Below are 26,267 nucleotides of genomic sequence, written 5' to 3' on the forward strand. Positions count from 1 at the left end.
CTGGTTTTAACAGCGTTGTCTGAGCAGTTGGAAAATGCTTCGAGTTCAAACATAAATATGAACCTATGAAAAAATTTTGCAAATTGCTGGTTGATGTCTTATTTCCAGTGCTCTAGGGCCTGTGTGCATTGTTGACATTTGAAATTACCTATTTTTAAAAGCCAAGCCTAGTAGTGTTCACTTATAATCCTTAGCCACGGCCAGGATGCCAAGGCCTGGGACATAGAAAGGGCCTATCTCAGGAAACAAACAAAAAGGAAGGTCCCCACTGTTTAAGGAGGATCTGATCGATGGCTCATATTAGATGAGATGCTGACCAAGGCTTCTTCAGAAGGAACTAGTTTTCAAAATGATAAGCAGTGCAGCTAGAGATCGGCGTATAAAGCAGTTACTATCCAGTCCCTATTTAAAGACTCAAACAACCTCAAAATGATATCTTCAGAGAAATATCCTTAAGTGTCTGCGTGTATTATGCTTACATAGATAAAAGACTGAGATTTTTCCTATGAGTAAACCTTGTGACTCATGAATGAAGCCTGAACCTAGACTCATTTGTAATGTCAGTTAAGGGGACAGAGATCCAGGCAACAAGGCTCTTGTGTGTAGCTGCCATTGCTTTTCCCACCGCACCTCTCATGTGGATATTCCTCACCTTTTGACACAGCCTCAAAGCCAGCTAACTCCACCACCTTATCCTTGGGAAGCCTTGTCTCAGACAGGCTGGGCTCGCTTTCTCTCTCCCATCCTCACGTATGATGCAAGACTGCACACTAAGCTCTTCACACCTCGCTGTGGTGTCTGCTGGTACCCACATTAGTTCTTAGTCAGACATCACCCAAGTACACCCCCAGGTGTGAGGAAGGTCGCACCCAGCCATCCCAACGCACTTGTTGTCTGTCAGTGGCTGCCATTCTGTGTGGCTCTGTCTTCTTTGTTGGCCACCACTCTTGACCACCAAAATCTGTAAGGGATACAGACTGAAGAATCAGTTTGGTATCCAGTGCCAGAGACAGGTGACACAGTGGACAGGAAGGGCTCCTGGCATACTGCTTTGGAAAGTTACATATGTACAAACCATCATAGATTCCAGGTATGCTTGTATTGAATACCATAAGTGAGCTCAAGGACAGACGTATGTGTCTCCAAAGAGTATATAACTGTGAAGTCACATGTCTGTTTTGTTGAACAGTTAAGACGGAGTTTACCCAGATTTGCAGATTCTTTGGGGAGCTATTTGTTGGTACGCTTTCAGCCTGCAGATGCATGGCTCGCTGTGATCCCAGCCTCCTGTGTCTTAGCATCATCCATGGCCTTCTGCCTCGTGTCCTTCTCCCCACTGTTTCCCTGCACTCCTGTGTATACACAGATCTTCCTGTACATTACCCACTCCCACTGGACATCAGCCCAGGAGGAGACTCACTTGTTTATTGTAAAAAGAAGAATGTGTCCCCTGCTTAGGGACTCTAGCTAGGCCAGTCCCACATACTAGCTCTTCCTGAACCAGGCAGCACACCTCCCAGGCAGAGGCTGAAACTTCTTAGTGCCTGGGCGGAAAATTGCAGGCTCTTTCCTGTGGGAACAATGATACCGACTTCCAGACTTGTTGGTAGACACTGTGAAATATAATCTCTCGGGTTATATTAGGTTATACATTCGTTTTTAATCTGCGTTTAATGGCAAACTATTTTAGGGCTGCTTCTGGAACTTACCTCCAGATCCTCATTGCACTTTTATTTCTGCATGGTGTAGTCAATCATAAACCTTTCATGTGTGCTTAGAAATTTTTTTATTCTATGGAGTGAGTTTTTGTACAAATGTTACTAGATGGATCTTGTGGGTTTTTAAAATCATCTATATGCTTCCTTTTAAAGGAACTCTCCCTAACTTTATAAGCAAACTATCTCTCATCGTAATTATGGTTTTATTCATTTCCCATGGTGTATTTGTGTGTTTTAAAGCTATGTTATTAAATGCTTACAGGCTTAGAATTGCTATTTCGTGTGAATGAGAGGGTTTTAGAACTAGTGTGTGGCGGAGAGTGTTGGTTTTCAGTCCTTTATGATCTCCTCATTCATTACAGTTAATGACTTGTCTGCATTTATTTTTACTTTCTTTGTTCTACTTCTATATTTTTGTGCCCTTTGAATGTTTTAAAGCCCTTTCTATCCTTGTATTTCTTTGTATTATATCCTATTATTCCCGTACAAGTGTACATATTAAACAAAACAAAACAAAACATTTCTTTAAAATGACTCAAGGACCTGAAAATATTTGGACTCTAGCACCCCCTATTTCATCATTAAATGCCTCCCTGCAACATACACACAGTGGTATTTACTTGTATTTAGGGCTTCTGTTCTTCATATCTCTCTGTCGTCCTTCCTCATACTCAAGACTTGCATGCAACCTCTATGGCCTGACCTGCACACTGGCCTGGTAGTGCAAGGTTCTAATAGTGAGGCATCTGCTTATCCAGGGCAGACAGAAGGATGGGCTCTGAGCAGTGCTGATGCCATTTACAGATACCCTTAGGGATGGTATTTGAAATAAGACTTGGATTTTTTTTATTACTTATATCCTTTTCTGTTTATAATTAAAACAATTGAAAAGCAACTCTAGGTGGTGATGTAGGCCACACTCAATGCATCAGGCTCATTTGGACACTCGGAATGCACAAACAAGTCAGTATCCTGCCACCTTAATATCCTTTCCCCATTATGTAGCCAACTTCTGGTCAGTTTAATGTGAGCTGACACAAGATTAGGGTCACCTGGGAAAGGTGGACTCTAGTTGAGAAAATGTCCTCATCAGATTGGCCTATAGGCAAGTCTATGGGGCATTTTCTTGATTAATTAATGTGTAAGGGTTCCAACAGTTATGGGTGGGGCCACCCTGAGCAGGTGACCCTGGGCCGAGTGATTAAACAAGCTAAGCGAGCCGGTGAGCAGGGTTTCTCCATGGACGAGGTTACAGTCTCTACCTCCAGGTTCCTGCTCGAGGTCCTGCCCCGACTTCCCTCATTGGTGGATTGTGATGTGGACACGTAAGCCAAATACACAAAAGTCAAGCTGCTTTTGGCCGTGGTTTTTATCAGAAAGCATTCCAGGACACTTGTTGACACTCTCCATCTGTGGCGAGGGTGATGACAGGCACCAAAGCAGACAGAGAGGGAGAAAAGATACTGCCTGCCTGCTCTGACCACCCACCACCCGTTCTCCATGTTTGCCTGTGCACGGAACCTGCTTTCACCTGCTGAAGGAGTAGCAGTTCCCATCTTCTGGCAGATGACAAGATTCTCTTTCTTGTGTTCTTCCTTTGAGTTGATTTTTTAAAAGCCCGGTGATACATTGACAACTGCTTCTGTTCACTAGTGGGAAGAAGGCTAAAGGAGCCCTTTCCTTAGATCTGAGGCACTTCTGTGAGATCTGGACTCAAATTTATAGACTATCTGTCTTGTTTCGGTCTTTTGGGGAAAAAAAACCATAAAAGTACTCGCCCCTCTTTTCTTTTATTTATTTAATAAAGTTATCATAACAAAATTATGCCTTAGGACTGTTGGAACTAAAAATGGTTTCTGTTGTTTTTATATTTGAATAGTTGGAAAATGGAAAATATCTAATAAGAAAATAAATATAATTATCAATATATAACTATATAAAACCTTTCATGTGTTTAGAACTGGGAAAACGGCCTAGTGGTTTAAGGAAGTGACTTAGGCATGGCACTACACATCTATAAACCCAGTGATGGACAGTAGAGTAAGGAGACTCCTCACGCTTGCTGGTCACTCAGCCTTTCCAAACTCATGTGCTTGAAGTTCAATGAGAAATGTAAATAAAATTTTCGGAAATTTTACTTCCGAAAATAAAATAGAAAGTAATAAAGGGGGACATTAAGTGTTGACCCTTTCCCCCTACAAGCACATACACACTTGCGTGCACACATACACACACTCTTACCTTTTCATATGTTTAGATAAACATATAAATATCAATGTGCCTTTATGCTTATCTTTGTGAACATGTGTTTGCACATACATAAACACATGTATCTGCATACACCCCTATTTTTATCTCTATGGCCGTTTAAAATACTTGCTAAAAAATGGCGGTAATACCAGACCGCCTACAGTGTCTTAGGCTCTGGCTTTTCAGAGAGTATTTAAGCATGTTCATCTAGGTGTGCGAGCCTGACTAGACAGTTTCGCGGCCTTCCTCTGCTTTAGCTTACCATGAGCATGCTCACTTTAACACAACACGCTACTGGTGTTTGCACACCTGGACCTGAGAGGCTTATTTAGAGAATTAAGAATTATCTTTAAAGAAAACAAATTTGTTTTCCTGTTGCCAAGTTTTCATAAAATAAGGACACCAATTCATTTTAGGGTTTAAATGTGCTTTTGGACTTTTAAATATATGTTATTTTGCAAAATATGCAAATCTAGGAAGTAATTTTTCCTTTAGTGTTCTAAGAATCAGAAATCTTTTCAAATTTACAAAAGTATTTTATTAAAATTATTCAGTATAATGAAATAAATTTTAAGGCATAATTTTTATACCTTTTAAATATAATTTTTAAGGTACTTGATAAAATTTATGTTGTCTTTTTTGTTTGTTTTGTGAGGTTTTTTGGGATCACAATTTAATTACAATATTTTTGTCATCCAGAGAGAAATATTGCATGATGTAGCTTTTATTGTAATTCTAAAATGAACATAGGTCCTTTTAGTCCTGTGTGTGTCTCCTAACTGGAAGATACCAGTGGAATTGTTAGCACATCAGCAGATCCAGGGTCACATGTTTGCTGTCCCTCCTCTGATTTCTTGAGATGCTTTAGAATGCCTGTGTTTTAATTGATAACCCAAAAACCAAGGTCTCGGTGCTGGGTCAGAGAGACTTGCTTCTGCATAGGCATACATAAGCAAGAGAGGCAAAAATGCTGTTAGACAAAGAGATAATTATATCCCTTCTGAGGCACTCTTAAGAACCTTTGTCAGGCAGTGTCTTTCCTGGAGCACTGAGCTGCAAGGGCTGTCTGTGTGTTGTGGAGACATAGTTTCTCTTTCCTTTTGCCTGTGTCACCGTCAGAGCAATTCCTAGGACCTGGGGACTGAAGATGAGCTGGCAGCATCTGCACCCAGAAGGGCCCCATCAAATGCCTGCCAGGGGATAGCGGTGCAGCGCCGCCCCAGGGTTAGCAATGGACTCTTCCTTCCAAAGGAGACGTCTTAACAGTGTCTGCGAGTATCGCTAGTTCTGGACCATTTTACAGTTGTTTGATTGTTTTCTTATCCAACCACTCTTCTACCTGAGAAGGGAGGAGTTCTTACATTGGAGCAGGTGACTGACCCTTAGACACTGAGTGGGTGAGTTCTCTCTCACACTGCAGCATACAGCTGACCCTTAGACACTCTGAGCAGCTCTGATAGAGTACTGCACTCAGATGCAGCCACTCACATCTGGGGGTGACGTGTCCTCGTGTGTATCAGCATATGCTATTGCAGTTCTTACGGTCGTTTAAAGTACTTGCTCATGAAATGATTGTAATACCATCATTGTTATATACCGTCAGTGTGTTCCAGCAACCTGCTGAGCATTAACACTGGCTTCTACTGTAAATGGAGTATTTCAGTTTTCTTTTTAGTTTATAGTAATCCTGTATGTTTATGGGGTACAGTAGAATGCTATATAGCACATGCTACATGGCTGAATGTTTTTCCTCAAGAACATTGCATGTATGTTTGCTTATGAAAACGTGTGAAGGTTTTATTGCTTTATATAGTTGAAATCATTGAAGCGTATCCTTTTACATTACAGTGTTGCATCTTATGTTTAACATGGCTTTATAGAGTCATCCATTCCTTATACCTTGCCATCCTTATTTATCACTGCACCACTGAACATGGGACACACGTTGGGGTGTTGTAATGTCATTGTACACACTGATCAGTAAGTACATGTGTGACACACGTTGGGGTGTTGTAATGTCGTTGTACACACTGATCAGTAAATACGTGTGTAGCTGGAGCTGGTAGCAAAGTCTAGGAACGGGAGTGCCTGGCTCGGCGCTTGTCTGTGGCTGTGCTGTGCTGTACTTGTCTGTGGCTGTGCTGTGCTGTGTGTGCTGTGCTTGTCTGTGGCTGTGCTGTGCTATGCTTGTCTGTGGCTGTGCTGTGCTGTGCTTGTCTGTGGCTGTGCTGTGCTTGCTGACACTGCCAGTGTGTGTCTGAGTGGTGATTCCGAGTCAGCAGCCCGTCATCAACAGAGGCCGGTGGCTCTCGGCCTCCCGATGCTGTAGACCTTTAGCAGTTCCTCATGTTGTGCTGACTCCCAACCATAGATCATTTTAGTTGCCGCTTCATAACTGATTTTGCTATGGTTATGCATGGTAATCTCCCATGGTCTTAGGCTATCCCTGTGAAAGGGGCATCGACCACCCCTCCCACAAGGGGTCATGACCCACAAGTCGAGAACCAGTGATATAGAGTTTCTCTTTTGTGAACTTTTAAAAGTCCTTTGTTGTGGTCTTTCTGGGCAGTTTGTTATGTTTTTATTCCTGTTTTGCTGACATCTTACTCTATAGCTTGACATTTTTTTTAACTGAGAAAAATATTCTCATTTTACCTTGTTAAATATACATAAATCAGTTTCCCAATAACCAACTTAAAACTGGTAGGTTTTTGTAAATGCATACTTCTGAGTTTTCCTACTGTATGCTATTTTCTGTTTCATACTATTACTTTATTTCTACTTTGATTTAGTATTTTTCTAAATGATATGGATGTTTAACTGGTTAATTTGGAGCTTCTCCTCCCCTTTTGAATACATGTATTTAAGTAATTCATTTCTCTGTTAATATTATGTTGGTTGCATCTCTAAAATTTTTATTTATAGTATTTTTATTATTATCAAACAATGGGTTGGGGTTTATTTTTTGCTTTTTTAGACGGGATCTCATGATTTTTGTAACCCAAGCTTGCCATGACGTTAACTATATAACCAAGAATGGCCTCAAACTACTAGTTCTCCCACCCCCACCCCACCTCACCTCCTGCCACTGCCCTCTTCCTCATCCAAGCTTTGGATTATAGAAAAAGACAAAGACAGAAGCCATTTAACACATAGCAGGTGCCATGTTGAGTTTAAAAGCTCAAACTATGTAAAACAGAAAGCTATATATACGGCATGTGAATAGTTCGTATCATCTCGAAATTGAAATGATCTCAGGGGTTTCTGAGTTTGGAGGGGTGGCACAGAGAGGGTCTGACGACTACAGGTACTTCCAGGGGTGGGCAATATCTTGGCCTTACACATCTATTGGATCGTGATGTACAAAATTTAACTGTTTATAAAACTCGCAAAGCTCCTCTCAAGTCTGCGTAGTTGATTTGCCAGTCAGTCCTCTGCTTTGAAGATGTTACAAAAAGAAGAAACAAAACAGAGTCAGCCTGCTTTGTGAAAGCTCCTAACATCAGAGGCTGAAGTCTTAGGTGCTGTAGTCAAGGAGCTAAGAGTGTGTACTGTTGGGTGCACACCTACTGTTACATGCAGAGCAGAGCTCAACCTGCCTCCCTTTTGTTTTCTTTCTTCCCGCAGTGAAGCTGGTCGTCAGCCCCATCGCTTGCACATAGCTTCACTCTCTACTAATCTACTTACCGTGATCAACTGTAGTCTAAAAATATTAAATACTCAATACAATATTTTGAGAAGGACCACATCTGTCACTTTTATATTATTATATAATTGTTATATATTTTATATTATATAGCATATAATTATTTATATGTAATATGTAGTATATAGTAATATATAACTGTAACAATTATATTGTAAAATATAATTTTAACAATATAAAATAGTATATTACTATTTTATATTATACTATTATATTATAATTTATATTATATTATATATTATATAATATTTTATACAATATATAATATATTTATACTATTTATTTTACTATGGCTAGTTTATAAATTAATTTCACTAAATATTACAGATTATAATAAACATTGCATACCTAGGCCTGCGTCCAGTCTTGGCTTCAGGGATCCACTGGGGATGTTGGGATACAGTCCCGGTGAGCGAGAAGGATGACTAGACCGAAGGTAGCACATAAAGCACTTGCTCTCCTTCTTTGTGCCCTACACACTGAACTTTTTCTATTTCCATTGCTCTGTTGAATTTAATTTTTTAATAATTGGTATCTCTCTCATATTTGCAAATATATTTAGTACCTTATTGGACCTTTGATTTGATTGTGGTACTTCTAAAATGTTTTAAAAATGTGTTTGTTGGGTCATGCATGCCATGACCTGTGTATGGAAGTCATAGAACAACTTGCGGGAACTGGTCCCCCCCCCCCCCACCGTGTTCTGGGGATCTACCTCAGCTTTCAGGCTTGCAGCGCATGCACTTTGATTTAATCCATCTTGCTTGGCCTAAGGTCTACCTTCTGTTGAAACCTTGGTTGACCACTGGAATGAAGATCAAGTCAGCCTTTAGTAAGAGATTACAGAACTATCATATGCTAAAATTAGGAACAACTACAAGTTACACCTAACATTAAGCTTGTTAAACTTCCTTCACCAGAGAATGTAGAAAGATGGGTTGGCATGAGTTTATGCTAACTAGCATATACATCTGTAAGCAGAAAGGCTCATCGGTGTTGGCATTTGGTGGTACACCGATTGCTGGAAAAGGTGAAGCTGGATTTTGAGTTCTAGACCTGGACTAGGCCTTACCTGGGCTTGTTGGCACAAGACTGTACTTCTAACATTTTAGCAACAGTAGTTCGGGGAAGGCCCACCTCAACTACAAAGTAAATTGAAAGCTAACCAGGCCATTTATGGACCTTGACTAAAACCAGAGAGGTGGTCAGGGACAGTGGATATAGCACAGTAGTAGAGCGCTTTGAGCAGGAAGTGAGGAAGCTGCCATGTTGATCTGTTGACACAGGTATTTTGATACATCTAAGGTTAGAGGTTGCTCAGACAGCAGTGCTGATACAAAGCTCAGGGGGTTCAACTAGTCCTAGAGATGACAGCCTTAGCTACAGTAAGGTGCATAGCAGTTCCCCAGCTAAAGCCTTTGATGCTGTCCGCTCCTGCCCACAGTGTAACATCAGAATAAGAGGTGCAGGGAGATTTCAGGTCAAACCCCTGTGTCCTTCAAACATCTAAGGGTCTAACGGTTTTGATTATGTTTGGTAAAAGTTCTGATGAAAGTAGCTTCTGGGTTTTTTGGTTTTTGTTTTTTTTTTTCTCAGATTAGAATTGGCATGTGAATTATTTCAGGTAGATTCGTTCCCCAGTGAGAATTGTGCGTATTTCTCAGGCGGGCCAGGGCCTGGGCTCACCTGGCAGTGATAAGTGCTAAGGTTTAATTGTAACAAATTAGAGCTTAAATATAGCAAGCATCCTGGGGCCTAAATGGATTGCATTGTGTATTTTTGGGAAAAAGCACTTGAAATTTATTCAGACTCTGAGTTTCTTCTTCAAGTATTTGTAGCTGTGAGATTAGACTGTTTGGACAAAAATAAACTATCATGAAGGCAGTCTTACATCTTGAAATACATCTCATATTTATAGGTATTGCAAAAGTAGCCATTTTCTTATGTATCCCTGAAAGACTACTTACTCAGACAGTCAGTTTTTCATAGTGCATGGTAGTAAATGTCATAACTGTGTCCTGGCTCGGTGAACTGTCTGAAGTCAACGGCTTTCCACCTGGAACAGGTCTGTGGGAAGGAGTGTCACGGGTGGTTACTCAGCAGTAGACTGGACTTGCCGTACATCTGGTATCCGCTACTCTCTAATCATGTGCTTCATGGATTACAGAGCATGTCAGAGTTGGCATGTTCCTGGATAAAGGTCTGTTTAGAAACTAAAAAGGCAGGGCATTACTAAGAAGTAAATTCAGTGCAATTCTTACTTTGCTGCCATAGAGTTTGGATGTCTTACAGACTTAGCAAGTAAAGCAAATTATCCTTTAGCATTTGACCAAATTCACAGCGTGAATCATGGCCCAGGCGGACCCGTGGTTCCTGGTTGACTCATTTTCAGTGCTGGGCTCCTGCTCCTCTCCTCTCCTCCCTCCTTTCTGTTCTCTCTCTGCCACTAGCAACCACTGACGTGTGTTCTCTGCGTCCCTTGGTATTCAACCTAGAATGGCCCCAGAGGTTTTATTTATAAGGCAGTATTCTATGAACTAATACGTTCTTGTAATTCTCTAACAACATAAGTTGCTCCTGGTTCGAAAAGAACTATGCAAAATAAGTTTGGTGCGGCTTCTTTGGTTCTTCCACCCCAAGCCTGGTAAGGGCTGTAAGCTGGAGCCCAGTGCAGGGTGACATTTTCAGAACACCTTGGCCAAAATCCGAAAGAACCCAACTCATAGGCAAGTGTATGAGCCAAGTGATGGGAGGTGTGGAAAACCTAGATGAAAGTCAGATCTCACGGCGTGTGCTCACCTCACCTGCTCTATTCCCTCCCAACTTCTGTGTTTGTTTCAACAAGGGCTGTGGTCTTCATTACCTCTCTTGTTCATAAGGAATCTGTTTTTCAGCCCAAATCAAATCAGAGCCCAAAGGGAATGTTTTGCATTTCCTCTTCAGATCCCCCCTTCATCCCAGACATGCCTAGAAGGTACAGGATGTCACACCTGTTGACAAAGACATCCCTCACACTTAACACATGCAGACTTACCCACTTCTCACAGATTCTAGTAGAGGTAGAGCCATTGTGGCACAGAGACTTGGGGAAAATGTGTGTGAGGTGGTTCTGATTGGTAGACTGCACTGTGTGGCCACTGGTCCTTTCTAGAACGACATTTTCTATCCCTCCAGCTTAAGGGCTGATGCCATTTATTAGTTAGCTTCACTCTTAACAAAAGATAGGGAGGTACAGGATGGAGAGATGTCCACAGGTGACTGCAAGGTAACAGCTTCCTGCCAATTAGTGTAATTCCTATGATTTTTAAGGTGTGAATTTTATGTACAGATTAATAAAGTTATGCTTCTTAGACACTTGCCACTGACTGATTCCTCAAGATTGTTTATTCAAAGTTATATTTATTAAAAGGTTATGTAGCAGAGGACTGCCTTATCTGGCCTCAGTGGGAGAGATGCACTTAATCCTGTAGAAACTTGGTGCCCCAGGGAAGGGGGATGCTAATGGATGGGGGGGGGTTGGGAGGGTAAGTACCCTCTAAGAAAAAAAGGGATGAGAGGGCAGGAAGCGGGGGGGGGGCAACATCTAGAATGTAAATAAAGTATTTTAATAAAAAAGATTGAACCTCCTGAATGACCATGTTGATAGGTAGTAAATGGTTGGTGAATAGCAGTGTCATTCTCCATGGTTTTCATGGGAAGTTCTCAACCTTCCCAATGCTGTCACTCTCAATACACCACTCCTCATGAGTGGTGAATCCACCGTAGCACTATCTTTGTTGCTACTGTTATAATTATACCATAAATATCTGATATGCAGAATATCTGATACGTGACCCTTGTGATAGAGTTGTTCAACTCCCCAAAGGGTTCTCAACCTGCAAGTTGAGAACTACTGGTTTACACAGTCTTGTCCACTGAGCTTCTGTAGATTAATTGGGTAAACTGACACAGATCGGTGTGCTGTGACTGTTTTCTCCAGTGGCCCGTTTTAGAGTACTTTCTCATATAGCCACCCTTGAATTAAAGCCTGGAAGGCCCTCCAGAGTCCATCTGTTGTAGTCCTGTACTTTATGATGTGATGAGAGTTTCTACCTGGGATAGGTGGAATGACTCCATACATGTTTTAGCCTTACAGATAGAAATATGTGATAACTGAAGACTCAGTAAGGAGCATGCGCCTGCCCCAGAGGCTTCTGGTCCCACTTCACATATTTCTGCACAGTAATCTTTTCATGATGGCCTAAGCATATACATTTACCTCTGTAAACCCACAGTCCTCTGGGTGTTAATTGGATACTGAGAACCAGTTGCCTGCTTCTCTTCTAGCTCATACTGTAAAGGAATTGTCTACCCAACAATCACCTGTAAACATCTACAGTATAAAAGCATTGTTGACTTAAATCTACACGGATCTGTTAAAGTCTGAAATCTAATATTCCTATAAAAGTTAAAGTTACATACAAGTACATTAGGTGAAATCATGGCTGTGGACCTGTTAGCTAGGTGTGGAAACATTGACCATTGTGATGTTTTACTTGGCAGTCTGCGAGTGAACTTGGACATGGGCAAAGCAGCATATGGATGGATGATTATGAAAGATGAGAATATTCCTGGTACAGTAGTTCGGACCAGCACTATACCAGAGGAACTTGGACGCCTGGTGTACTTACTGACAGACAAAACAGGTACTGTTCACGTCTGTTAACTCTCAACGGACTAGGTCACATCGCAAATATTGTTTGCACATAAGCATATGTATGTGTTGGATTTATAGATTTCTACACTCAACTTTTGAAAACTGTTTATATGATTGAATCTCCGTTCTTTCATATGTTCAATATCTTCACAATCAGCAAAATGTAATTTTGCTATAGCTTTAAATCACTTATTTTCTGTATTTAGAATCTTTAGAATTTTATGTAATTTTTTTCTTGCTGCTACTTCATATCTCTCTAATGGCTTAAGAGCAAAACATGTATTTCTTTTTTTTTTTTTTTTTTAAGATTTTATTTATTCATTTTATATATGACGAGTACACTGTCACTGTCTTCAGACACACCAGAAGAGGGCTTCAGATCTCTTTACAGATGGTTGTGAGCCACCATGTGGTTGCTGGGATTTGAACTCATGACCTCTGGAAGAGCAGTCAGTGCTCTTAACCGCTGAGCCATCTCTCCAGCCCGTATTTCTTTATTGTAGAGTGATCCTCGGGTTGTTGGAAGGATTGGCAATTCAGTCTTTTAACAACAGCACCTTCCTACATAGATCACCACACCTGTCTGTCTCACTCTGTACTCCATTTTTATTTTGTCCTTATTTTGTGTTTTTTATTAAAGAATTCTTAATCTATATTGTACTAAATAAAAAAATAATGATTTAAATTTATTAAATTAATCATTACTGAACTAGAAATAACAGCTTATATGCATAGCATAATTACATGCATAGCATAATTAAATAAAACATGTTCCAAACACAATTTAGCATCACCTTTAATTAATGTTAGTAGTTAACTATAACATCACATTTAATTAATGTTAGTAGTTAAACTACAAAGAATACAGATGTACTTACAACATGACGACATTGTTATAAAGCTCTCAATTTGCAAAAAAGTAAGAAATAGAAGTAGGTATATAATCAGTAAAGAACACATATTTATAGGTGTGAGAACCAAGGCAGTCAACTAATGACTCTAAAATATATGAACCCAGCAAAATGGCAAGTTACAGGTTCAAATATTTCACTCACAGATATCCCACTTACAAGGGTGTAAGTGAAAGTACACTGGAAAATAAAGCTCCCATAACATGCAGTTATCCAACATGTGATTGTGAACTTGAGGACCTGGGTGGGTGGGTGTGGAAAAAAAAAAAAAACAACTGGACATTGCTGATAAATGTAACTGAATTCAGTATTCTGCTGTGTCAGCTCCTTTGGGGAATTTGGAAGTTTAGTGTAACTGAGGGTCCAGTTTGGGGATTTTTATTTCGATGTCAGTACAGCCCCTGGTGAAGACCATCAGAAACGGGATGCTCCTAAGTGTAAGTGGTTCCTTCATAAATCAGAGGTCTCTGCTTCAAGAGTAGACTAAGGGAGTGCACTGGAGTTTCCTGACAGGACGTTTGCAGAAGACAGTGCACTGCTAGCAAAGTATCCACCATTCTAAAACCGAAAAGAGCAGGAGGAAGGAGGAAGTCAACACAAAGTATCCTGAAGCTCAAGATGGCTGCTAGGATGAGTCACTCAGAGGGAAGAATTCTCCAGACCAGAGTCCTGGAGAGAGGGGCTACTGCATAGCCAGTATGCCTATGCAGGCAGGCGGCCATCAGAATCAGCCCCTGAACATGAGTGCACTACATGAGTGCACTTCTGTACCAGGTAAAAGTGCCCCACTGCTGTGAGCCGCTTTCTCCAGAGTCTCTAGAGTCAAATCAGAATAACAGTATGCACCAAAGAGCACAGAGCCGGGGAGAATCTTCTGGAGAAATTTTAGTCCTTAACAGAGTTTAATGTATAAACCTAGTATCCTGTGTCACAACAGCATTCAGTGGGGGAGAAAAAACCAATCAGAATGCCACAGATAGTATAATGTAGTCAGGATTAAGTTCAAAGTTTGCAAGATCCAAGTATATAATTTTGAAACCTGAAACCCTTAAAGAAGACCTAGTTCAATTAATAGATATGATGCCTGTGACAGGGTTTCTCAGTTTAATAAGCACAAGATAAAGTAGAAGTCCCTACTTGCTTTGTGCTGGGATGGTGTGTACCACATTATGAATGGATTTTGGCTGTATCATCAAAAAGTCTGTGTTGTACTTCTCAGTAGTTGTTCTACTTTTTCCCTCCCAGAAGAAATGCCTGCGAGTCTGTAAGGGGTTGGGGGAGTATAAGAAATGCTGATGATGTTGCGTCCCTTAACAGAAGCAAAGCTGTCTAGTTAGAGTACACACAAACTAACCTTTGTCAAAGTAGAATCTAGGGCCACCTGGTGCTGCACTCCAGGAACCAATGAGGCAGCCAGAAGAGATGTGAGTTGAAGGCCAGCCTGGGCTACAAAGCGAAACACTGTCTCAAAAAAAGCCTAATTTTTAAAACTAGGTAAGTGTGGGGTGTTCTGCTGCCCAGAGCCACAGCCAGCAGTGAGAAGGATAGATGTGCGTGTGTGGGGAGATTTTAAATCACAGTGGTGAGAGACTAAGAGACACAGAAGAAAAACAAAGTCCATGGTGTTTGTTGGTTCTGAGAGTGTTAAAGCAAACAAACCACTTAACACTTAAGGAAAAATAACCAATCATGCTTTAAAACAAAGACAAAACACGAAAGCAAAAATTATCATGGAAGTAACTAGGAATCGAAAGAAAAGTGGCTTCTACCTGAGTATCAAACAAGATAGACTCTAAGAAGCACGATTTGAGAGTGCGAGACATGTGACGAGTAGGTTGAAGTTTAGATACATTTACACTTTAAAGGCCTCAGTCTACAAGAACAGTGATGAATGCAGGGGAAATTACAGCAGCTACTGTCACAGAAGAAAGCGTTTAGCATCACCTTAAGTAGTTGATCATCCAAGCAATTATCCAAGTGGTCAGCCAAATGAAGGTCCAAATAGCCCTGATCTCATGGGATAGACTGGCTTCTGTGTCTGCCATCCAGGGAACGCATGTTTTCATGTGATGTGTGGGGAACTTACGTAATCTCAGTGAACTCCAGGCAGTGTGTGTTCCTATTCAGAGTAAAACAGCAGAAATGGTGGAAGCTAGGAGCACAGAGGAATTAGCAGATAGAATCATTGCTATCTTCGCCTTGTGGATGTTCAAAGAGCTTGGTGAGCTGTTTTTTTTGTTTGTTTGTTTTTGTTTTCCCAATAAAAGACCTGACTGGGCATTGTAATGTATGCCTTTAGTTCCAGCACTCTGAGGCAGAGATAGGCGATGCTGATCTACACATCAATATCCAGACATCTAGGGCTACATAGAAAAACCCCAAAGAGGAGAGAGTAAAGATTAATCTTAAGAGCAGTGAAAATCAAAGACATAGAAGGAAACCCTAAAGATAAGAACAGAAGTCAGGCATGGTCTCCAGAGCCAATGGAGTGGTACATCTGTAGTCCCAGCTGCTTGGACAGCTAAGGAGGAGAGTCCCTTGAATCTTGAGTTCAAAGTCAGCCTGGACAACACAGCAAGACCCTGTCTGAAAACATAACTACAGTTGTAAAGATAAAACAGGGAGCATAGTACAACTGGACAGTCTTTTGAAAAGATTTTATGAAATAAGTGTAACTTGAAAATAAAACTGGAAAAAAGGCAAAAATAGAGAAGCATATTGAGCAAAGCTACAATCATGGTATTTAAAGTAAATCATAAGAGAACATTGATTATTGTCACCAGCTTAAAATGAAACCAAGAGAACAATTCTCAAGGAAATATAAGCCATTAAATTAGACCATAAAAATGGTTCTAGCACCTGAAAACTTTTACTTTTCCCATTTATTTATCTTGTGTGGGTAGATACTGCATGTACATGCCACCATACATCATGGGGCGCAAGCGATCATGGACAACTTGAAGGAGTCATTTTCTCCTTCTGCTCTGTGGCTTCTGGGGATTGAACTCGGGGCCCTGGTTTTGGCAGCAATTGCTTCTTCCTGCTGAGCCATCTCACCTACCCCATGCTGAATCTATGAAAACTTATTTCCAAAAGCTCTCCTAACACCAGCCCCAAATAGTTCTATGGGTGTTCTTATCATCCTTTCAAGGCATACTTTGTATAATTTAAACTCACTCATTTGGAGAAGAAAAAGTAAACGGGATAATTTATTGATTGAAATTTGAAGTCACATCAAGGTAAGGAGGGAGCAAAACCAGAAAAGTTAAAGTGTTGGCATGCCAATCTAAAAATTCTAAATAAAGTGCCAAAGCTAGTTATGTTTAATATTTAAAACTCTATGCACAAGTTAGGGAGAAAACCACAGTGAGGTATAGGTGAGCCATAGCAGGTGAAAGGCATGTGTTAGAAGTCGTTGCCCAGCTATGAGCTTGAGTGCATTGGGATGCCCTAACTGTGCTGTTTGAAGCCCTGTAATCAATGAAAATATAATGTAACGCTCTAGATAGATGTGCTCCAGGACCTCAGGCTTGTTTAAATTTAGAAGCTCATTGCTAGAAATCACAGCATTGAGGAAAACCTCAGGCCTCAGTCCAGGGAAGTGTTTGGTGAGTTTCAGTTTAGGGCCTATTCACGTGGAGTTCATTAGCAAACTGGGGCGGGGGAGGGAGTGATGAACTGTTTTCATTCTAACTTAGCAGTCACATGTTAAAGCTTTCCCCCAAGACTAGGAACAAGGAAAAGATAGCATAGTCAGTATTATATTTGAGTTACTAGCTAATGCCCGAAAACAAAGCCAGCCTTGAGCATCTTAGTAAGACTCTGCCTTAAGATAAAATTCAACCGTGGCTGGAGCCATAGCTCAGTGGCAGGGGCTTGTCTAGCATAGGCAAGGCCCTAGGTTTAGTCCCTAGTACTACCAAAGGTTGTGGGAAGGACAGTGAAGTACATACACAGAAAATCTAATAAGTTTATAGACTGATATTAGAATTGTAGGTCATTTTAGCAAAACCAGTGTAGAAAAATCTATTGTGCTTACAAATAACAAAACCTGAAAACTTTACAGAGTGATGTTCACTGACATAAAGTTAAGGTAACTAATAGATTGTATTCCTTGTGATCAAAGAGTACACTTTCTATAGCGTTTGACCTTTACTTTCCAGAGGCTTACCCTTGGACAAAGTATGCCAGAGCTTAGTACAAGGCAGAGGGCGCGTTTTTCTGCAGTGTTCCAGCCTGCCAGCCGCGGGTCGTCCCTGACTGCTCTTCTTTCCCACCAGCTTTTCCTTGGACCCCATGGGTCCATGGGAAGCTTCTCACTTGATGGGTAGGGGAGTGCAGGTCTTCTGCTTCCTCAGCACTTCCCTTCCTGATTGCTTTCTAAAAGTCACTTGACACCCCCAGTGGTGGCAGACTCCATGGAATCTAGAGGGAAGGTTGGAGAGATTGGCTACAACTCAGGAGGCCAGGTCTCAGATACTCCATAGGGTAGACTTTGGGAGGCTCTGTGCTGTATGGGTCCAGAGGCCCATGCCAGCCACCTTCCCAAACAAGTTCTTCCAATGTATGTCTTTGGCCACAATGTGTAAATGTTTTGTGACAACAATCTTTAAAATGCTGGTTTCCTTTTTTAAAAATCAAGGATAAGATTCTTACTTATAGCTCCTCATTTCCATTATGAAATTTCAAGTCATCAGGGTAAAATGTCAGAAGGAAGGTTCCTGAGAGTCTAAGCTCCTTCCACTTGGTTTTTGTTGTTGTTGTTGTTGTTGTTTTTAAGCTAAATCAGGGCTTTTCAGACACAAGCAGTCTAAAAGACTAGAGAATGGGCAGCAGTTTTGAATATATAATTTGACCTGGCAATAGACAGTGGCTTCAAATGTACTGCCACCACCCCTCGGCCCAGCTCACACAGGCTGAGGGCACAAATCCTCCTCTCTCAGTGAACAGTTTGGGGCCTGAGACTCCTGCTATCCCCTTTTCCCATCCGAGGCTCATCCAAGGGCAGCCCCCAGCTCACACACTGTCTTCACATTGAAAATGGTCCATGACAGTCCTATTTTTTACATTGGCATGAGGTTAAGAATCCCAGCAGAACTGTGTAGAATGTACTGAGGAGCTTAGCATGGCTTCTCACTTTGCTTATTTGTTGAGAAAGGTTCTTCCTCTGCTCCCTAAGCTGACCTGAAACTCACTGTGTATTGTAGGCTGACTTTGATTCCCTCCTCCTCCTCCTCCTCCTCCTCCTCCTCCTCCTCCTCCTCCTCCTCCCCTCCCCTCCTCCTCCTCCTCCTCCTCCTCCTCCTCCTCCTTCCTCTCCTCCTCCCAAGTTCGGGACTATAGATGAGCTGCCATGCCTGCTCACCCCTGCTTCTCTAAAAAGTCTGTCAGTGTAAGAGCTACCAAAGAAAATGCCGTCTTTGGCTGAGTCTTTGAGTTGTCTGGCCATTTGTTTAGAAATGTAATGTTCCTACTGTACCTCGACCTGCAGTCTTCTCCCTGAAGTTGTCTCCCAGGACGTCTAGCACATCACCCATTCTCAGGATCTTGACCTGTCTTGCTGGGAGCTGAGGTGGCGGCGGTGGTCTCTGCATCCCTGCTTCCTGAGTGTTCCAGGGTTCTTGGAGGTGTAGATGTGCCATGGCCTCTCAGGAAGGCCACACTGATAGATAACAGAGAGCCACTGTTTTCATCAGCTAAGTGGCACTTCAGTACCCATCCCACCTCAGTCTTACAAACGCATGCGCGTTCCACACAGTCAGGTGAAGAGAGTGGAGACTCAGTGATGGCCACCCCTCTAATTGTGATCTCAGACACATCTCACCTCTGCTGAGTGAGAGTTGTCAGCCAAGCAAGCTCAAAGGCCGCTCGTTGGACAGCTCTAAGACAGTACGAGAGTACAACTAGAAGTCTGTGTAAGTCTAGCAGGGCCCACCATCCCCTCTTGCCCTGATCGTGCCTGCCGAGACAGTGCACACTCGACATTGACTAGCATTATGTTCAGGGTGTAACTTCTAGTTCTGTCTCATCTTCTCTGTTTCAGTCACAAAAGCAAAGGCCTGTATTCTCCTGCGAGTGAGTATGTGTGTTCCCTGCAGCACGTGTGCCGGGAGCTGATCAGTGTGAACTGCTGATACCGCACGTCCTCTGCAGTGCATGGTGGCATGCACAGCTCTGGTTCTGGAGAACAGAGGCACAGCACTGGGGCCAGGCACTTCTCAGACATCTTACAGGGGCTAATTCCTGCTGAGATGGTCCAGTATGAGCTGGCACCCAAGGAGCCTTACATTACTAACATAATTGTAAGGTGGTCCTTCCTATGATTGTAAATTGGGTTTGTGCTTCATCAATAAGCTTTTTGACAAGAAGCGTCCATCACAGTGGCTCTCTCATTTGCCACAGCAGAACAGAAAATGAAGTGTCCCAATAATTGCATTATAGTTTCCTTCTTGTGGACAAGAAAGCAATGTGGTATAATTAGGTTTGATTGGAGTGCACGTTTCCGGTAAGATCTGAAATTAATGATGTTGCTATAGTGACACATCTGCGGCCAGCAGCGCGTGAAACATAAAGTAATTCATTCGACAAGAGTCGACATCTGTTAGCTGCAAGGATGCAGAGCATATTGACACTGACCAGGAACACTAGACACTATGTGATAAATGAACAAATGATGCTGAAACAGGAGGACGGATAATTTGTACTTAATCTGCCGGGAGAACTTTAATCTTCTCACTGGTTGCATCTGACAATGCCATTGTTTAAAGAACAATGCTGCAGTGAACTCATAAATTTTAAAACTTAACTCACGGTGCAGCCTATTAAAGCAATACATTAATTCCTTTGGTAGGAAGTTTTTGTCTTCATGTAGAACAAAACCATTACTAGAAATAACCAGTAAAACAACAGGATTTCTTTTGGACCTATATTTAATTATAGCATCCATTACCCCAAATGTCGTGTTGTTCAGATTTGAATGTTGTGCGTTTCATAGGACAGCATCAGGAGGGGAATGCTGTTTTCATCGTTTTTAAAACCAGCAAAAAATGATGTGTGTGCTAGTTAGTGTTAGAGGGTAGGCAGATCTAAAGTAAGATTTAGAGTAAATTTTTAATGTCCTCTAAACCAGAAGGCCATAAGGTCTCTCCATCATGATGACAGTAGCTACAGTCTTCCTTTACAGCAAACATTTGCTGTCTTCTGAGGACAGTCACTCATTAAAGTCAGCACTTGGATATGAGCTGTATCATTAACATTCCGGGAGTTTGGACTGATTGAGACACTTAACACAAGTGCTAGGAATCAGAATCTTTGGAAAAGGCCTGATTTACAGGGGAAATGACTGATTGTACATTGAGTAGTGTGTGTGTGTGATTGATTTGTATATATATGTGTATATGTGTATGTATATGTGTGTGTGTGATTGATTTGTATATGTGTATGTGTGTGTGTGCGTGTGTTTGATTTGTATATGTGTGTGCATAGCTGTGTATATGTGTGTGATTGATTTGTATATGTGTGTGCATAGATGTGTGTGTGCGTGTGTGCGTGCGTGTGTGTGTGTATGTGTGTGTAATTGATGTGTATATGTGTATGCATAGATGTGTGTGTATGTGTGTGTGTGTGATTGATGTGTATATGTGTATGCATAGATGTGTGTGTGTGTGTGTGTGTGTTTGTGTGTGTGTGTGTGTGTTAGAGACAAGCATAGGTGTTGTTCTTCAGATGCTTTCTACTTTGTGTTTTGAGTCAGGGTCTCTCACTCACCAGGAATTTCAGATAAGCCGGCCTGGTTGGCCACCGAACCCCAGGATCTGCCTGTCTCCAGCTCTTCATCACGGTGTTACAGGTGCACGTGCATCACCATGCCCAGTTTGGTTTGGTTTGGTTTGGTTTGGTTTGGTTTGGTTTGGTTTGGTTTGGTTTGGTTTGGTTTGGTTTGGTTTTGAGACAGTGGATCACTATGTCAACCTGATTAGAAATTCTCTATGCAGACCTAGCTGGCTTCAAACTCACAGACACCTGCCTGCCTCTGCTACTGAGTGTTGGGATTAAAGGCGTGTACCACCATGCCTAGCCAAATATTTAAAGAAAGGGGGGCGGGGGATGGCAGATTCTAGAGATCAGACTTCATGCTTGTGAATAATGTACTTTACCAACTGAGCTATTTTTCCAGTCCTGTTAGTTTTTGAGACAGCTCTGTTTAACCGAGGCTAGCCTTGATCTCATACCCCTGCCCAGCCTCCTGAGTGTTGGGATTGTGTGTGTGCCATCACGCCCAGCCCAACAGTATTTTACTGACCAGTGCTGATGCTCAAGTTTAGTGACTCACTCATCATTTGAGAGCTTCGTTTTCATTTGCTCATTTGTTTTGCTACAAACCAGTCATGGTCATGCCTTTGCCTTGCCCCGCTTTTCACAAGAAACCCTGCTGTCCTGGGATGAGCTTATCTCCGTGCACTGCAGGTGGCTTCTTCTGTTTGTCTGTTTAAACCACCTGTCTGTCCATGTATTATGGCTCAGCACAATCTTGATGTGCCGGCAACTTGCAGCCCAGTGGCTCTGATCAGGGGCTTCGCATCTGCTTCCCAGCGTGGACTGCATCTGCTGCCACCATGAAAATGATGCCCACAGGACATTTTTCCTAAAAATCAATTTCCTCCTTGCCTGCCTTGCTCACTGCAGTCCAGAAAGCCTGCTTTATAAAAAAACTACTACATTCTTTTAGTCTTAGAAATTACAAGAAAGCCTGTTGTCACAGGACCTGAGTATCATAAATAACTCAACGTCACTCTCTTTGCTGCGGTGGCTGCCTTACCGTCTGGTTTCAAGCCAGCATCTCCTTGTTAACAGTTTCCAGTTTGGAGCCCATTGGTTTCTGACATATTAAGATGAGAAGGGCCTAGAAATCACCGTGTGACTGCGTTGTGAGAAACTCTAGAGGTGAGACAGGAATTGCGCATCGCTGTGCTCACCTGTGACTGACGGTGTAAAGAGACTTGGATGGGTAGGAAGGAGACACAGTGCAGCCCTGAAACCTTCAACAAACATTCTCCAGATCCTGCTTGCTGTGTGAAGACTGCATTCACCTGAAGGAATGAGCCGCTGTCTACACACACATCCCAGATCCTGGGACCCAGCCAGAGACGATGTACTTATATAGGACACTGGAATATCAGAGACACTTCAGGTTTTGATCTGGTGGGCAATACGAGTCAGTGGTTTGGGTATATCATTGTTGAACTGATTCAAACATTGTTATAGCGTAGAAACTTTAGATATACAGTTATTACATTATAGCTTGAGTTAAATGAAAAAAAAACTTAGGCTTGATCTATCTTGCACAGCATTTTGTGTAATTATTATATAGTGCATATCATAGTTCCGGTTTAGAAATTTCTTATTACTCCCTCCCACCCCCCCAAGGCAAGTGCTTACAAGCACTGACAGTCACTCCTCACTCGGTAGCTTCTCCACCCCTAGTCCCAGGAAACCTTGACCCTGTGGATTTGCCTGGTGGACATCACATGGATGATATAGAACACATGGGCTGTGTGTATTGAGCCTCATTTAGTAGAATTATTTTCAAGGTTTATCTACAGTGTATGGTGAGTGCTTCACTTTTTTTCTGATAAATACTATTCCACTGTATGTACATGCTACATTTAATTTATCTACCTATTAATAAATGGGCATTTGGGTTGCTTCTCCCTTTTTGCTTATTATAGATAATTCTCCTAAAAAGTATTCAGACATTTAGCCAAGGCAAAGTAGACATGGAAGAGAAATGGCATCCGTCTGTCTGTAGCAGCAGTAAACATATCTGCTTACGTATGACTCAGACTTACATAGAGGAATCCGCATGGATCCCTTACAAACCCAACAGCCAAAGTACATAAAACAAAGTCATAAAAACCAATTGTACTTTTATATACTAGCATTAAACTGTCCCAAAGTTGAATTACAAAGCAATTTCATTTAGAATGGTATAAAAAATGAATATACTTATTGTAAGTATGCCAACTAAATTCCTTAAATTAATTTATAAATTCTAACTATTTAAATCCCAGCTACTTATCTTTTCTAATACTTGATAGTTCATCTAAAAGTCCATGTGGATATATTGGGAGGGACCAGAAAACTAAAAGTCTCGAAGAAGGAAATTAGAAAGACTGGAACAGCCTCATTTCATAACTGACCACAGGACTGCCCTCAGTAGGGCTGAGTGGCAGAACAAAGAACTGAAACACGGTGTGCCAGGTTAAGCAGAAGGTGGAGTCAGCCTCCTGTCAACAAGGGTATCCAGATGGTGCTCTAGAAAAGAAGCAGACTGCCCCAGAACTAGGATGGGAGAGGTGGATATCTGTATGCACAGTGACGGTGAACCCTGCCTCATGATGAAGTTCACTCACAAGGGATGCTATTCCTAAATAGAATGTCTTTTTTTTTTTTTGGTTCTTTTTTTCGGAGCTGGGGACCGAACCCAGGGCCTTGCGCTTCCTAGGCAAGCGCTCTACCACTGAGCTAAATCCCCAACCCCTAAATAGAATGTCATCTTAAACCATGGAATGAAAGTCTTTTAGTGATGTGAACACTGAGACAGGTGTGATGACACACCTACACTCAGAAGGCACAGGCAGGAAGCTTACAAGTGAGGATAGCTGGGCTACGAGACAGGGAAAGACATCTGAACCCAGAGCTCGATCTAGGAGGGGAGATAACAGCTGTAACCCGGGCTTCAGTTACCTTTTACGTCATTTCGACTGAACATGCTGTGCAACGCTGTGCTTGATGTTTTCATGTCTTCTGCGTTCTCTTGTTCACAGGCTTTGCGCATGTGTAGACTTACTCTTGAGATTTCTCCAAAATGCTCAGAAGCAAAATGCAGTTGATATTGTTGAACTTAGGAAACTTAGATTGGAAATGTGATATCATAGGCAATGGCTGACTAAAGTGATGTATTAAAATAGGAACCACATTCAAACCCTAAATTTACTATCCAGAAATAGTCTGAATGGAATGATGGTAATGATATGTCTTTGTTTTGGAAAGCAGCTGATATCATTGTGCACCTGTTGGATTTGAAATGCTAGGTTTTTCTTTGCCAGAAATCTCTGGAAGGAAAAAAAGGTGACTGACACACGATTCAAGTGTATGGAGAGTTGTCTGCTTCTCCATGGCTTGTTAATCCTCCAGCTTTGCTTGGGGAGCTTCGTTTTGTTTTCAGTTTTTTTTTTTTTTTTTTTGGGAGGGGGGGTTTAGTTTTTGAGACAGGGTCTTACTAGGTATCACTGACTGCTTAGAACTCTGTAGACGAGCATAGCCTGGAATTCAGAGACCTGCCTGGCTCTGCAGCTTGAATGCTGGAACTAAAGTTGTGGGCCGCAGCACACCTGTCAGTTTTCAGTTTTAATTGAACTTTTACCTTCCTTACTTCACTGCAGGGTAAGAGCTGGACTGTGGATGACATTGAGGTAGATGCAGAGACTCTGCTGCACGTAGAATTGGGGGATAAGTGTTCCTTACGCGCTCAAGGCCCAGCCAAGGTCTGATCCCCAGCACCTTGGTGGACAGCATGAGCAAGGGACAGTGGCACATAGGTGTGTGTAATCCCAGCATTTCAGAGGCTGAGGCAAAAGGATCAAGAGTTGGAGACTAGCATGGCAGACACGTGTGTGTGTGTGTGTGTGCGTGTGTGTGTGTGTGTGTGTGTGCATGCGTGGGCGTGCACATGTAACCAGTGCCTGTGCCCGTGCCTGCCTGCCTGAATGCATGCATGTGTGCTTATATAATCAGTAAGTGTAATTGTAAAAGTCTTATCACTTGAGGGTCTCTTGTTTTTTTTTTAACATTTATTAAGTAGCTCATGCTGTCATGCAATATTTAAACTAATCCTGACATGTGATTTTGTGACTAGGAAGGAATTGTCGTTGACCTGGGCAGCATGGACACTGAGTTGAAAAGCAACAAGAGAAACACAAGTCAGAGGCTCTGCAGGGTGGAGTTACATAAGTAGTCTTGCGTTTCTGAACCCTTAGTGCACCACACCCCTCTCCTCATGGGCACGGCTGGACTTTCCACATAGGTGGTATGCCAGGACCTGATTCCTCATCTGATGCATAAGAGTTAGCCAGTGGGAGAGGGTGCGTGAGGTATACTCTGTAAGGGACCATGAGAGGACACTGTGTGTCACAAGAGGAGGGTACTCTGAGAAGGAGAGTCTTGTCAGGGGAATCGGGTTCATCTGTGTCATCCTGATGGAAAGAGGTTTTCCTCTTTACAGTGTCCTCTACACCTGACCTAAAAACCCTAACGTGACACAGGCTCTCCTCTTCATAGTGTCCTTGTGACAGAACACAGACTTTCCTCCTCACCTCGTCCTCCTCTTTAGTGTCCTCTTGACATGACGTACTCTCCCATTACCCTCTTGGCCTCTCATAGGCCCCGTCCCTTCACTCTGCCTTCAAGGAGCATCAGTGTGCCTACAGTTCTCGACATGCCTCATGCTCACCCCTGAGGGCTCCTCTCCACATCACACTGGTGGTCTTTCTGCCTTGCCTTGCCTTCCCTGAACTTGGGACCTCTGGAAATAAGGTTGTTTCCTGCCTTTCTTTTTAGCTACAGAATTTTGAGGGACGAAATCCACACTACCGTGCTTTATGTTTTGGTGACTTTGTACATTATCCTACAGGACATTTTACACACACGCACACACACGCGCGCACACATGCACACACACACACACTGCTAAAGACAAAGATTTGGAGTGCTGAAAGCAGCTGGCGTACAGGGTACAGGCATTTGGACCTAAGCTGTCTACTACATTAACCCCTGGGTTTGCTGATGCCTTGTAATGAGTGTTTGCCAGATAAGCAGTTCCCAAGTCCTCTGACGTCTGTGGGATGTGGGCGGTGAGGGGCTGAGGAAGGTAACAGTTGGGACTGTGAAAGCCGGGTGAAGAAAGTAGCTCTGGACTGCACAGGAGA

At 42.2% G+C, this 26,267-nt stretch overlaps 1 protein-coding gene across 2 annotated transcripts in view; it reads left to right on the forward strand.

Annotated features, from left to right (window-relative positions):
• Atp9b (ATPase phospholipid transporting 9B (putative)) overlaps positions 1-26,267 on the forward strand; it is a 188,400-nt gene that overhangs the window by 117,602 nt on the left and 44,531 nt on the right. For both annotated transcript variants that reach the window (XM_032885744.1, XM_032885745.1), the window contains exon 13: positions 12,217-12,359. In XM_032885744.1, coding sequence (XP_032741635.1) covers positions 12,217-12,359 — 143 coding nt within the window. The remainder of the gene's footprint in view (positions 1-12,216; positions 12,360-26,267) is intronic.

The sequence above is a fragment of the Rattus rattus genome, chromosome 15, assembly GCF_011064425.1.
Source record: "Rattus rattus isolate New Zealand chromosome 15, Rrattus_CSIRO_v1, whole genome shotgun sequence".
Lineage (NCBI taxonomy): Eukaryota > Metazoa > Chordata > Mammalia > Rodentia > Muridae > Rattus > Rattus rattus.